This window comes from Lepisma saccharinum, chromosome 8, assembly GCF_977018435.1.
Source record: "Lepisma saccharinum chromosome 8, izLepSacc3.1, whole genome shotgun sequence".
Taxonomy (NCBI): domain Eukaryota; kingdom Metazoa; phylum Arthropoda; class Insecta; order Zygentoma; family Lepismatidae; genus Lepisma; species Lepisma saccharinum.
The window spans coordinates 71,767,849-71,783,409 of NC_139236.1; the positions used below are offsets into that span (position 1 = coordinate 71,767,849).

Genomic DNA, 15,561 nt, shown 5'->3' on the forward strand with positions numbered 1-15,561 from the left:
GCACAAATAAATCAACATTTGACATCATACAGACTTGACCGTTAAATTCACAGGAAAATAACAAAATGCCATAACTGTGCACCTAAGTCCCGTGACAGGTTAAGTTGACAGCAGGTTGTATGTATTAATCCACGCAAGACTGGTGCTCAGCATCTCTTGTGCCAGTCTTGCCTCAACTACCGAGCTGTTCATACCACAGACAGTGAGAAAATCGGCAGTATTGCATCGAAACTGGATTCTGTGTGCACGTTTGGGGTCTACATATGTGAAAAGTTGCTGTAAACTTAACCAACACAAGGCTAAGTTACTGGTTTTTAGAATTATTTCAGTTACAAAATCAACAGTCATACTGAATTACTGACCAATACCTTTGCAGTGGGTTAGAGGCGAGACGGTGTGGAAGTAAAAATGAAAATCTCCCACTTTCCTTTCAGTGGAAGTCTCTGTACCTGAAACTGGTCAGATGGTCAAAAAGGCTGCTCAGTAGCTCCTTCCAGCCAGACTGCTGATTGTACCAAGGGGTGATAAACACATGAAAGAGAATGCCACTTATGAACTGTGGCTCCGACAAGGCAATAATGCTGAGATTTGAAAATAATTACAGATATGAGAACAATTGATCTATCACAGCTAGACTTGCTACTCCTCAGTGCACATCACTAGTTATAGTAGAGAATTACAATTTACTTTCTGCCTTGCTAGAGCAAGTTTACTAATTGACTCATAATCTTGCCACCAAATGCTCTGTGTTCAAGTTCCAGTTTGGGCATGGAACATTTCTTCATCATTAATCCTGATCATTTTAAGAAGCCAAAAATGACAGAAATGCAATGCAATGGAAGACAAATACAAATACTTGAGAATGCTGTGAGCCGACAATATCCATAATGTGTCAACACATTGTTATTTTTCATAAACATAAAGTTCCAATTTTCTCAAGAGCTACACAATGTATAAAAATGTTGCTAACAGAAGATGCAAGATAATATGCACGTATATATTTACCGTGGCTTGGTAAAGCTGTTGCAATCTATTGATTGTAAGGTAATCTTGTAGGTAGACTCCATTTTGCAACAATAACTGCACAAACTCCACTTTTTCATCCAGCAGGGCTTCAGTGAACAATGTCTCCAAGCTACCAAGAGGCCATGAGCTCTCACCTGTAATAATATAAGTGCCATATTTTACATACAAATGTTTTGAGAAGATTTCACACCTTGGCAGCTTCAGTGTGAAATCTTCTAAATAAACAAAATTCACACACCACAGCCTATTGTAGTTACACCAGTTCTTTTGATTTAGTTTCTATAATAAATTTAAATTTATTGTACCTCCCCTATTGTGTTGTGGTAATGTCATCACCTTGTAATCAGGGGGTTAGATACCTGATGCAAGCATATGCCACAGTGGTTCGAATCCTACTTTAAACTGTAGATCCAGTCCCGATTAGCCTTTCTGTGCATAAAGTGGACTTAAAACAACAATTTAACTAACGATAAATTTACTGTATACTGAAAGAATGGATTTTTATGTGCGCTGGTGCAGAGGTGGTCAGCACCATATTGGAGTGGTTAGAACACCATGCTACGATGCCAGGGGTCCAATGCAAATCTCATCCTGGTCATGGGTGTTCTTTGTGAGCGTTCTTCATCAATTTTATCATATCATCAGTCATCCTCATTGTCGTGATTAGCCAGAAGTGACATTAGTTACAAAATTCAAATGAAATTCAAGGCATTCAGCAGCTTATTTGGCATTTTGCTTCAATTCTTAGAGCTCTCATTGGGTAAAACAAAGAGAATGAGAGATGACATGCCACACAGATGTTGCACATCCCAGTGCCATGGGACACTTCACTGCAAACTCTACACGTCTGACTAATCATTTTTCTCTCCAGTCTTGAAACAGTATATACTACATATGTGAAAAGATTAAACTGGTATGATACGAGTCTAGAAAAAAGAACAGGTCCAAATAATGCCTAAACAACAAGTGCATGTCATAACACTGTAGTGTGATGATAGCATTTACTTCCTTAGGTTTATTTTCAAATGGTGTGACATATGGGTGTGTAATCTTCCTAAGGGTCTCAGGACCAAAGACCATGGACATGTGGAAAATGTTATTTCGTTTACCTGATAAGATCTTTTGTTCAGCTATATCTGACCTTCCCCACCTCATAGCCAGTTGTAACTGAGTGTATTTTGTTGCATCATCACCTGTAAACACAAACAATCCTCAGTGATAAATGTAATTTAAGAAATATTTATATATCTTATGAAACAAATATTCAACAATCTAATTATTTCACACATTCCTTCAAAAACTCAGAAGTAAAATTTGAGAAAAATGCTGCTATTTGATGTATTGTATCATACTACTTCATGAATTTTATTGCATTAAAGCTATTGATCTAAAATAACATGTATGTACTGAGTCATGCTGAACACTATGTTGTTTACTTCCATTACATTGTCATTAAATGTCAAAAACGGTGAGTTTTACCAAGTTCATAGAAATTATTGATTGAAGAATGGATTCATAGTGTAATTGAAGGTTATTTCTACAAATTTCATTTTAATCCTGTTCCATCATTATCTATTACTCACCTCGCAATACAGCAGATAATATGCAATGATCTAAATCAATCTCGGACCAAAGGTCAAATATTGTTATAAGTTTCCTATGTTGACAACATTCCATCAATTTTCCCACTATGTCAGTACCTCCTTCCACACCACTGATTTCATCCTGGAAAGAGTCCATAACTAAACGCTCCAGTTTGCAAATTTGTGAAGAACGTAAGGCCCACAATCCACTGCAAAACAGAAATGAGAGTGAATGAAAGAGTATTAGTGGAACAAATGCATGTACGTTTTGTTCTTATTCCCATCTTTAATTGTAGATTTTTCTTTTTGTAGTGCATGCCTACTTCTATTTCCCCACAGTAACATATACTTTGTTTTATGTAATTTCTCTAATTCACTATTTTCCTCATTTTAGACCATGCTTGTCTCTTTAGACTATTTTCACTACATTTATTAGTGTTTACTCTCTCTCCTGTACTGTATTCTTTCCCCTACCCCATGCCCTTTAGTTTACACTTTGCCTTTTTGGGACATCCTTCAGTATTTCAGGACCCAGTTGTCTTCTAGTGCATTCACTCTCTCTGTATGACACACTTTCTCTCTTTTTAGTGCATGCAGTCCATTTATTTCTGGATATTTTCCCTGTTCTAGTATTGATGAACCTATTTTAAATAGGTTCCTCTATGCATGTATTCTTATATAGTACCTACATCAGATGCATGAAAGGGGTTGTAGGGGTCCGAATCTCCCTTTGGCCATTAATCTTCTTGAAGAAAAATAGGCCAATATAATTATTAGCTCCATGTCAGTGCTTGTAGTGAGAGGAATGCAAGGGGAATGCTATCCCCCCAGCTAGGACAATTTGCATTAGCATTCCCTACACCTACTCCCCCCGTATCCCTCAACTCGACCACTTAGTTAGGAATTTCCACTTTGAGCACTGCCTAAATTGGCATTCAAAAAAGTTTAACCCTTCCCCCGTGATCGGTCGTGGGTGAGCGCTGCGCTCACTTTAAATTTTAATTAAGTGCCATTGTAACAGTATTTAAAATATTGGCCTGTGGTGCTCTCTAGCTAACTTTTAAAGTTTCACGAGCAAGATGATCACATTATTATGAGATGACGTAAATGCCATTATTAAAGAGACCATTGTTGTGGAAATAGTGTTGTCAGTGTGAGCACAGAGCTCATATGCAACCGATTACTTTATATCTTTTTTTATTTACATTTTGCATTATTTAGTCAATAGGTCTATCCAGTTTCTAGTGAGTTTTCTTGTCGTGTTAATAGAAAATTCGAAAAGTGTCACAGTGATTTTATATCATATCAGATTTCTGGAGATCAGATGGAACTTCGTCAGAGAAACATGCACTTTTGTTAACACTGAGACTTATTGGCTTTGACGATGTATACTAAGCTGTTTGAAAACAAATAAACATTTTGAAACAAAAATGTAATGAATAAGAAGTATCATAATAAACAGATCATTACAAGTACAAAAAATAAATTTAAAAAAATTAAAATACGGTCAGATATGCCTGAAAAGCAAGGATGAGTGCTGCGCTCACCCGCAACTGACAATGTGACTACAGCGAGCGCAACCGATCCTGGGTTAAAAACCTTCTAGGTGTTCCTGTGACTTATGTACCCTCTTTTCAGTGTCTATTTCCTGCCTTCTAGCACATTTCTTTTAATTTCTCTTTCCTTCCACTTTTCACTTTGAAGGTAAATTTTTTAATGTTTCTAGCAACTATGAATCAGTCCCTTGAGCATAACAAAAATTTTGCATTCTCTTTCTCCTCCTACCTTTCTGGCTGCCAGTGTAGCCGAGGGCAAATAAACCCCAAGACATTTGCCAGTCTCCCAGATCCTATCAACACCACAAGTGGTGTGCCATTCTCCAACTGCTCCTGTAATCCTGACAGTGTCTGTAGGTCTCCTCCCAGCAGCAATGACACGACAGGAACTGCCAATGTAACCATCTCCTTTTCCAGGCGAGATCTGTAAATAAATTCAGAAATCAGAGTAAGAAGGGGGGTGGGGAAACTACAAAATAACATGAAATTTAATAAAAATTTTAAGATACAAATTGAGTTCATTCCAGGTCACATAGTAAAATTCCATAATGTTGGAAACATACATGATTTACAGGAATAACATAATTTCATAACACTTTCTGACATTCAAAGCCATGAATAGCTAGACCTGAATTCCATTTATCTAAGTTTTCTCCAGTCTGTCACAAAATACTATGTACAACTGTGAATTTTATAAACTTCAGCAAACAAAAAACCGAACCATTAGAAATTTCCCGCTGTTCAGGATTTCGAGAAAATTAGAAAATGATTTCCCAAAATTGGAATTGATGCAGTGGAGGGGGAGGGTCTGTTCTTTCTGACTCCATACCAAAGTTATGGGATCATGCATATGCCTTGTAATTTACAAACACCTGAAATGTGTGATGACATTTTCCTTGTCAATTGCAGTGCAAAATGAAATTAACTTCCATTTATTTTGCATGAGAGCTAGTGTACTTTTTGAGCTACAGTCTATTATTTGAGCAGACTTAATGTTTGAGAATTTTTAGTACAACATAATAAAGTCAGCTGAATGAGAGTCTTGCGATTTAAATATTAGGAATGTAAAATAAGCAAACAAATAAACTTAATTTTACATTCTTTATTTTATGTACCACTACATCAAAGATATTTTGCAGCAGTTTGAAACCCCAAAACTCACCCTTTGATGCACCTTGTATCCTACCCTCTGAAACATATGAAATCCCCCCCCCAAAACATAATTTTACTGTAATATTAAGTTTAATTATATCAATGGTAAAAACTCACGTGTATCAAGGCAAGGCATGATTATAATAGATAGATCTAAAAATGATACTACCTGAAACTTTCCGCTCCATGAAATCTGTAACGGTAGCCATCATCAACTAGTAGAAAATGAGTGTGGTCAGGATTCAATGACAGAGTTGGTTGACAACTCTTTGTATTTTTCCCTGAAGGTTTGTACCTGAAAAAATAAAAGTTTAGATGTATAGACGAATACACAAGTAATAGTACTTATTCCCTCTATAAATTGTAGCTTTTGCAAATAGTCTATTAAGATGAAAGACAAGGCAGTTGCCCCCCCCCCCACTTAATGGTAAGCCTCGCCTACCAAAAGAAAGTAAACGATTTTGCCCCCCAGTTTTGGCACCTAATCGCTCTTGCTGCACATCTACATGCACTGTGCTTCTTTCTGGCAGGGGTCAAGTCGGTCTTCTCTTTCATTGTTATATAAAAGTAGTAGCCACACTTATACCCCCTAAATATGAACTTACTCCCCCCTACTTTGGAAAATTCTGGATAAACCACTGTTTCTTACTTCCATATTAATTATGAAATTGTTTCTAGTATCTTGTCATGGTATATTATTAATTTTTTATTCTAGATTTTGGTCTTATTTATAATAAAAATATTAGCATTAAACATATTTAGAAGTTATGAAGTCTTTTACATGTACCTCTACTTCAAATCATAAAGTCTTGAATTTAATGATGATTTTTAGCATAAGCTATATATTCTTTCACTAAGTTACTTCATGTATGGAACTAAATATAGAGATAACAGTGTTTCTTTGTGAAATATACCCTCTGCTCTGCACCAATGGATTCCAAATCATCGTGCAGTCCATGATAGTGCCATCTTGAAACACGTTGCCCAATTTAGCCAACTGCAATATCAGACCAGTGCTTGAAATTATGTAACTGCTAGAGGATTGTAGTTAAAATTGCATGAGGATGGTAATTTAAAGTGTGAGATATCTAAAAAAAATCCTCATCTTCCAGCGAAAATGTATGGCATTATCCAAGCACCATATGAACTTTGCATGTGAACAGCTTCCTTCACCTGTTTCATCTTCATCTCGAGTAAAGCAAAGGTAAGGATGATGTCGAAGCAAGACTTGTCAGCATCTCGCTCTCGTCTCGAGTTGTATATAATGTCTGTCTCGTTTTCAAAGTGCAAGTGTCTGGTCTCGTGTCTCGAAATATATACTGTAGTATAAACAAAGTTTAACGTGTTGACGCAGGCTTTCACAGTGTATAAACATAACTCACGGCGCGACAGCCATTTAGGGCCTACCTACAGACTGCCGGCCTCACTCTCTCATCAGAGGTGGGTGGTTACAGGGTGGTGTGGTCAGCACGGCGAACCCACAGTCATTGCTGTAGGTTTCCATGGTCGGGTTACTCGTTTCTAGCTTCCCGATTGCCTCACGGTGATGGGTGGCCACCGGTTCCCATACACTGTCCGAAATCGCAGGAGAAAAGTTTTATCGTTCTTCCCAGAAGACTGGAACCAGCATGCGTCTCCCCGAGCCCAAAGCCTGACGCCTTATACCGCAAGGCCGCGTTACGGTATTTCACAGTAGTAAACAACTTTTATTAATAACGTTTTTCTGTTTGATGCCTCATTTCGACGCTACGACTAGCCCTCGACAAATGGAATGGTCTCTACTATTGTAGTAAACTACTGTAGTTTGTCTTGCTCTCGGTCTCTCGACAAGTTTCGACATGCCAGTCTCAGTCCTGTCTCGAATTTAGCGATTTTAGGTCAATTTACGAATTTAGTGTCGCCAAAATAACCATCAATTAGGATATTGCAGCCCGCGGTAATTCAATCTGGAACTTCCAGGGTATGTAAAATACAATAGAGTCTCGCTTATCCGACATAAACGGGCCGGCAGAACCTATTAAACGTCAAACTAATGTTATAATTTTACACATTACGAACCTAATACAGTAATGATGTTTTACAACAATACAGAAAAATTAATTAGAGTCGGGAGAAACTAAAAATAGAGCTCACGCTCGCAACTTGCAGTTCTTGTTGAATTGTTGTTTTAAGTTCACTTTATGCACAGCAAGGCTAATCGGGACTGGACCTACAGTTTAAAGTGGGATCCGAACCACTTGTGCCTCCACCAGGTATCGAACCCGGGACCCCTTGAATACAAGGCGGCGGCGACAGTTCTTGTTGCCGATTGACGATTTTTTTCCGGTGGTGTATCGGATAATACGGAATGTCGGATAAGCGAAGGTCGGAAAAAAGAGACTCAACTGTATACATTTTCTCTGTATGCGTGTGTGTGGGATGTGGAAGTAGATGACCTGTTCCCATTTTGATTGAGTACCGCACGCCACTGATGTAGAGACGTTTAAAATGGCACAAACAAAACCTTCCCAGGAAGGAGAAACGGCCTGATTATAAAAGTTGCATTATCTACTAAATTATTACCTTACAATTCCACCTAAGGTCTTCAACTGGTATCTGCCATCCACTGCTCCCCATGGAGTCACTCCAATACACAAGGATCGATAGTCGCTCTGAAATATTGAAAACATTAGGCTAGAACACGTCATCTTGTTAACACAAGCGAAATAGGCAAAAAAACGCTGTGAATCATTGGTATACCGTTGAATAAGGGACAGTGACATACCCAGTTGGCTGATGGGATTATATCTGTCATTGTCTTAAGATTTTCTAAAGAAAATACATTGGATATATGAAAACATAGTAAAATAAGCAGTAAAGGTCAGGTTTATCTTCCAGCGCACCAAATTTTATGTTTCTATATCTAGTAGTTACCTTGTTGATAGTATCTAGCCTAGATAAACGAATGTACCAATAGAAACTTTGTCTCTCAGTTCACGACATTTCGCACTTTCAATTTTAGTATCTTTTCTGATATATCAATAGATGAAGAATATGTTGATTTTTTGGTAATCGACTGTTAACTAATATTGATTGATTGATTGATTTAGTTCATTTACTTCGCTTTATGTGCCACTTTTGGCTAATTTGCGAAGATGGGGTTGAGTGATGACATGATGAAATTGATGAATGGACACTCACAAACACCCATGCCCAGGCCGGGATTCGAACCCGGGACCCCTAGCGTCGTAGCGCGATGTGCTAACTACTCCGCCACGGGGCGCGGCTTAACTAATAATGGAAAGCTCTGTAACTCCACCCGGTGGAGGCACGTAGTGGTTCGGATTCCACTTCAAACTGTAAGTCCAGTCCAGATTAGCCTAACTGTTCATAAAGTGGATTTAAAACGCAATTCAAATTTTAAAAAACTCTGTAACTCCAATAAATTTTATGTGCGCAATTCTCGAGAGGTCGTTTGAAAATTATTAATTGGCGTGTTTCAAAGTCAGGACCTCTCCCAAAAAGAGTTGTCAAGTACAAAAGAGTTAAGTGAGCTATTTTGCAGGAGCAGAGCTCAACCATGAGTCGCCGTACAGCCAACACAATGACTGACGGACTGGATATTAAACCTTTTGGATAATTAAAATAAAATACTTGCATGCACTTTGATTTCTAGTTCTATCGTTTTACGTCGCTTCTTCATCTCTTGGGTTAATCGCGACGAGGAAGATTAAGTGATTAAATGGATGAGATCGGCTCACTTTGTTTTATATTATACTAGCTGATTGCCCAGCGTTGCCCGGTGATTTTATTATCCCAATTTTCTATTAGACAGGAAAATAATGAATTCTAACTATAGAGTAAAAACTTGGAGTTTAATGGCATTGGGAGTGTCACTATTCATCTTAGCGACCCTGAAGACTATGGATTCCACACTAATATCGGTCGTTTTCGATGATTTTTACATGTCACCCCCACCCCTATTGGTGCTACGGGTGTACCAAGTTTGGTTGAAATTGCTCCAAGATAGCAATATCGCACCTTCTGTGTAGGCAACCAACTTTGCCGTGCTGTGTAGCAGGAAGCATAACTTGCAGGATATGACACGAAAATGCCATGCAACACAATGCTATATTATGTCCCCTTCCCAGCCCCACCCCTAGAGGTGCCAGGGGTGTCTTACTCCCACAGTATTTCTTTCGAGATTGCAAGTCATACGTGTACCAAGTTTGGTTGAAATTGCTCCAGGCGTTCGAGAGTTATGCCGAAACAAACACACACACACACACACACATACATCCATTTTTATATAGATAGATTTATATCACATATTTGCATTAATATTAAGGATGTGCTCTCGCTAAATCAGTTTGCCTACAAGAATTAATGATACCGTTTGGAGCTAAAATGGGCCTTTGTGAAAAATTGAGAATAGTGTTGAGGCTGTTCGGGGAAATAAACACTTAAGAGAAAGAATGTAATTTTACAGCAGACAGTTATTTATATTTATTCCTTTAATAGTAAACATTGCAGACATGATATAAATGTTGGATCCTCACTGTTTAGAATCTTCAATAAGTCCGACATAAAATTATATTTATAATATTTTCTTTGATTCGGTGTGACATATAAATGAACGCAACAGAAAATCGCAGTTCGTGACTAGATTTGAGGGTTGGTGTTAGGAAGTGTTGGGAGTGTGTGTATAAATTATATATTTAATTATATAATTATTTATTTATATATTATATATTTGACGCACCCGGCACTTACCCAGGAGGGAGGGCTCGGGGCTGAAGCCTCCATGAAATCCTACAAATATATAATTTAAATAGTGTATAGTGGTAATTAATTAAACATCGTGTATAATAAGTTTATATTGAGAAATTCTTCTTCGGAGCTTCTAGCCCTCATTTTTTTTTATTTTAGATGGTGCCTGCTGATAAGGGATGAGCCCACCCCAGAAATAAAATTCTGGCTACGAGCCTACCACACACGTAATTTCATTTCAGTCACAATGATTTGCGGAGTGATAATTACAAGTTAGACTGATAGTGATCGCCACAGGAACGCTATAACATCAAACTGAAACTGTTTTTTTTTTTTTTGAGGGTGCAGGATTTGGGGATGGGGGTGGGGGTGGGGGAAGAAGACGGACAGTCACATATACTCACCTGCATAGCTTTACGTTCCTTGAGGATCTCTGCCGTGAGGCGCGACGCTCCAGTGTGACACCCATTCGTGACGACCCATGCACGCGTGGCAGAGGCAGTTCGACAGAGACCGGAAGCGAATATCCTCTTGCGCCTCCCGTTCAGGAGAAGACCACGATTGTCGCTCAGGATCGACACCAGAAGATTTGGCAACTCTGAATCTCTCCGCAGCATGTAAAGAACGGCTTCCATCGGCGAAGAATCCGACAAACGCACGAACGTGGCCCCGTTGCTGTTCTCTTCTCCCGTCCAAAGAATCTTCCCGCCGGCATCCGTCGGGAATTCGTGGATGGCGTAAGCCTCGTTCCATTCCTTTGCTCGCTTCTTGCAATCTGTTTCTGCAATATACACGAACAGTGTGAGAATAAAGCTTTGTGCTTTTGTTGTGTGTATTAAGGGGAGTGCTGTACACTGTCAGCTGTAGGGCAAAAAGCACAACTGTGCAGGCTTCCCGCCAAAAGATCAGGGTCAGCGAAAACCAACCACGACGGAGAACCGGCCACCATCGTTGCCAAACCTTGCCGCGCCCCTATTGAAAGGGTCAATGACATCCGCATATTGTGGTTTATTCACTGCTGACGCGTCAAAGGATTTCTCGCTTGCTTCTGCGGTGAAGCAGGCGAGGCGAATGTATCGGCATCAGCGTCAACCTCCACGAGACTTAACGCCAACTAGCGTGGCGAGAAGCCAGTACACATGTGCTTTCCGCCGTCCTCCGTGGCAGAGTGGTTGGAACTGGCACACCGCGCTACGACGCCAGAGGTCCAGAGTTCGAATCCCGTCCTGGGCATGTGCTTTCTACCTTCATCATATCACTCATCCTCATCATCTTCGCGATTACTAGTACTCAAAAGTGGAAGAAAAGCGAAGTAAAATAAACCAAATCAAAAGGTCAAGTTGTGCTTTTTGCCCTGCAATTATTACTTATTTTCACATTGAAAACCCCGACGAGGGTTCAGATTCAGTGGCTGATCCAGAAAGATAGCAAGAAAGGGTTTAAATATAATACAATTTTTCCATGTAACAGATTATAATTGTTAAAGCTCTCACCAAATAGATCCCCATTGGTCAGTTCCTGAGATCCCCTGTTAATTCCTATCTGGTGCACTTGCCACGTTCTACTTTGATTCTTCCATTATTTCCTTCCAGAGGCTGAAAATAAACTCTTGAAAAACCGCTGCCTTCCCACAAACTTTAACACATTAGTATTTATTTTCGTTGTTTGAATCTTGCTTCTTTTGGCATTTAGTGTTCATCTTTTTAAACAAAGCTTGGTTTACATGTGTACAGGATGAGATTACTTTTGTAACATATCTGGCTATTCTGCATTTGCAGCTTGACAGCGAGTCACAACTCCCAAAGCATCCAATCAACAAGTGATCCGATGACGTCATCTCAACCCTGCACCTATCGCTAACCATCTTGCACACGCTGTACACCGTTGGAGGCTCGCTGGCTAGATTCGCATAGTCACCTGTAGCTTTTCGGAAGATAATATGGCTCAACCTTGTTGAAGAAAAGGTATCAGTCGCACAAAATATAAATTAAATTTCACTTACCATTTCGTTTGTTCGTTGAAAGGAACTTGGGCCGAGTTTCGTGTTCCTGCTCTGGTGCGCCACAATGGCACATGTCTTGTTCGCTCTGACGTTTCGCCGGCAAGAACAAGACGCACTCCTTCCTCGAAAAGTCTTGCAACCAGTCGGAGTGTTTGTCTTCTCTCGGCTTCGAGCCTCCCGAGAATCCTATCTTCATTCGTTGCAGCGCCCATGTGTGCTCGTTGATTCTGATTTCGTTGGCTACTTTAGTCTCACCCTGTTCAGCCGGAGACCTGAAGTACGAGCCACTGAAAGAAAAAATGGAAAAGAAAGGTCAAAACGATTTAAAATCTATTGGTTGTGAAAGGACGTGATGTACAGAGTGGCCACGAATTAATGGGCCACCTTTCGATTATCAATAACGTTTAACAATGAGAACATATTTATAATATTGGCAACTTTTCAATTTCTGAAGATAGTAACTTAGCCATCACAATGACAATTTTCTCTCTTTGCCACGTAATTATAAATGTGAGCTCCATTTAAATCAATGCAAGCTCGGAGACGTAATTGGCTTTCCTTCTATCTGTTCGTAGTTTAACAGATTTTTAAGGTCTGAAACACTTCCGGTTGCATCACATAACTTGTTGATTCTTCAGCACTTCTAAGTGCTATGGGTCCACATTCCTGCAGCATTCGTCGCTGAACTTCAGCTACACGTTATTGGTAATGGAAAATACACGGACATATTTGACACGCTGCTCAATACTTAAGCGACTTGCTGCCATTCTAAACAACATCCACTTCCTCCGCTATGTCGCTTAGATTTTTACATACGTGTAAAGAAAGATAAGAAGGAAAGAAAAATACTAGCTCAATTTAAACAAAAGGTTCCCCCTTAATTCTCGGCCACCCTGTAGAGACGAGAACGAGACGATACTTGGAAGAGTCTCGTCTCGTATCAAGATATAAATGCCTGTCCCCTTCTCGATTTTATCTCGATTTAGGAACACCCGTCTGATTCTTTATACCTGATGATCATCTAAAATTAATATTAATTTTCATTAAATCGTGATAAACCTCATAGGCTATGTTTATACATAGAACTTGAAAAAAAATGACGTCATCAAAAGTAGTATTTTTCGTAGTATTTTTTTAGACAACCACAATTTTGCTAATTACTGAATAATAGCACAGAATAATAACTATTAATTAGTTTGTTGTTAACTAAAAAAGTAACTGAGCTACAAGCACTCATTTCAATAATTATATTCAATTACAGTTACTCGAAAAGCTTACTGTCACTTGTAACTAAGTTACTTGCAAACGCTAGTTTAGTGTTTTTTTTATGCAGTGACGGAGTGGTTAGCATAGCGCGCTACAACGGTAGGGACGCCGGGTTCGAACCCCGTCGTCCTGGACATGGGTGATCTTTGCGGGTGTCCCTTTATCACTTTCATTATATCATCACGCATCCTCATCGCCGCTATTAACCAAAAGTGGAAGAAAAGCGACGCTAAATAAAAATAATAAAATCAAGTATTTTTTATGTAACGAAATGTTGTTACTTAGCAAAAAATAAGTTACAGTATAATATTAAGTCACTCACTTTCGTAAAGTTTTGGCGAGTTCGTCAATCGGTTGAACCCTGTTCATGTTGATTGTGCGAGCGACATCACACCCTTGTGGACCATTCCAAAAATATTCCTACGATTGGCTCGCAGCTGAAAGAACCATTCTCAGGAGCAAAATTCACACAAAAGTATGCGTGCAATCCGATGGTCTGGAAGGAACTGATAGATTTTCATTTAGAGGAATATCGACTAACTGCATTAGGTCATGTCACCATAGCAACAAGTCACATGTACACACATTGATCCCCCTACACCTGCGTAATAATGTAGATATTTAATGTACCTTTACCCGGTATTACCTGTTTGGCAAAGGCATCGAAGACACGGCACTTATTATTTTTTTTGGCTTCTCTGAATATAGCACGCGAAGATATTTTATTAGCGACTTTCCGCACGCAAAGGTACTTAAAACTTCCATTCAGACAAAGAGTTTCATTTTCTCTTAATGTTTCGTAGATAGTTTCGGGACTTATGAGATTATCTGTAGGGAGGTATCGAGCTACCAATAGGTCTCACAGGTCAAGTCTCGACCTCGTCATTGAAATACGGAATATTGTCCTGAACGTGTATGCAACCACGCAGCACATACTCCCAATTCCCATTACATCGTGTGAGAACCAGACGGACATAACTCCAATGTATCAAATTTACGGGAGAGAGGGGATAAATGTATCTGTATCTTAAAAAGAGTCAAAATAAAAAAAAAGTGGTAGCGTAGTGGTAACATCGTCGCCTTGTAATCAAGGGGTCCCTGGTTCGATACCCGTTGGGGCCACATAGGAGTTCGGATCACACTTTAAACTGCAGGTTCAGTCCCGATTAGCCTATCTGAGCATAAAGTGGACTTAAAACAAAAAAACTTAAAATCTCGAGACCGTGAGTCTGTGATACGCCATCTTGGTGTTGTCTCGATTTTGCCGAGATCTGTCTCGGTTTCGTCTTGTTAAATCACGAAAGGTCTGATCTCTATCTTGTCTCGATTTTTACAAAGTCATTTCGGTACCATGCCCAATCTTCTGTTATTTATTAACAAATAATGGAGTTAGATAAAGTAGATGGAAAGCTCATTGTAAAATTATATTTGTTTCCAATTTTCTTATCGAGTTATGGTTAAAACTATCAACCCAGTCAGTATATACGTATCTAACTGGCAAAGAGAAACAAACGAGAAAACACGACAATTTGCCAACATAATAAGTTGACATCGGTGAATTTTATCTTCTTCACCTAATTTCCCCTCTGCCGTGGATATCAACTCTGATGGCACCAATCTTCGGAAAGTTACTTTTTAAAAGTATCTGAGTTACAGTTACAGAGCGGTTGAAACGACGATTCCGCCAGAGACGGTTGTTACAAACAGTTTTTGTTTTTACATATATACAAAATTGTATGTAATTACATGTTTTTATTGTAATTTCTTTTTTGTGTGAATGTGTGTGTGTGATATGGCCATATTGTTAAATAGGGTTTGGTTTGGTTTGAGTTGGTGTTTTAAGTCCACTTTGTGCACAGTAAGGCTAATCTGGACTGGACCTACAGTTTAAAGTGGAATCCTCCACCGGGTATCGAACCTGGGACCCTTTGCTTACAAGGCGACGACGCTACCGCTGCGCCATCGGGGAGGGCACTGTTAATTAGGGGTTAAGTTAGTTTTAATATGTAAAAATGTTATGTAGTTTCTTGGGTCTTCCATGTTAATTCTTTGGAACTTCCAACCTTTCCCAACTAGACAAGGAAGGAAGTGTAAATAAGGCTTCTCTTGCGTAGGGCGAAAAAATTAGAGACAGAATGAGTTGAGAGTGTATAAACGTACGCCCTCCCCCCCCCCCTTTCCTTTAAATGTACTCCAATTACTATTTTTTTCTTCAAACAACTTCTAA

At 39.2% G+C, this 15,561-nt stretch overlaps 1 protein-coding gene across 2 annotated transcripts in view; it reads right to left on the reverse strand.

Moving 5' to 3' along the window:
• LOC145991542 (transient receptor potential cation channel subfamily M member-like 2) overlaps positions 1–13,820 on the reverse strand; it is a 45,679-nt gene extending 31,859 nt beyond the window's left edge. For both annotated transcript variants that reach the window (XM_083127568.1, XM_083127569.1), the window contains exons 1-9: positions 13,657–13,820; positions 12,069–12,355; positions 10,471–10,847; positions 7,880–7,968; positions 5,487–5,612; positions 4,395–4,589; positions 2,610–2,818; positions 2,136–2,219; positions 1,006–1,160 (exon numbers count right to left, since the gene is read on the reverse strand). In XM_083127568.1, the coding sequence (XP_082983694.1) occupies positions 1,006–1,160; positions 2,136–2,219; positions 2,610–2,818; positions 4,395–4,589; positions 5,487–5,612; positions 7,880–7,968; positions 10,471–10,847; positions 12,069–12,355; positions 13,657–13,703 (1,569 nt within the window). In that variant the 5' untranslated portion in view covers positions 13,704–13,820. The remainder of the gene's footprint in view (positions 1–1,005; positions 1,161–2,135; positions 2,220–2,609; positions 2,819–4,394; positions 4,590–5,486; positions 5,613–7,879; positions 7,969–10,470; positions 10,848–12,068; positions 12,356–13,656) is intronic.
• Positions 13,821–15,561: the final 1,741 nt, after the last annotated feature.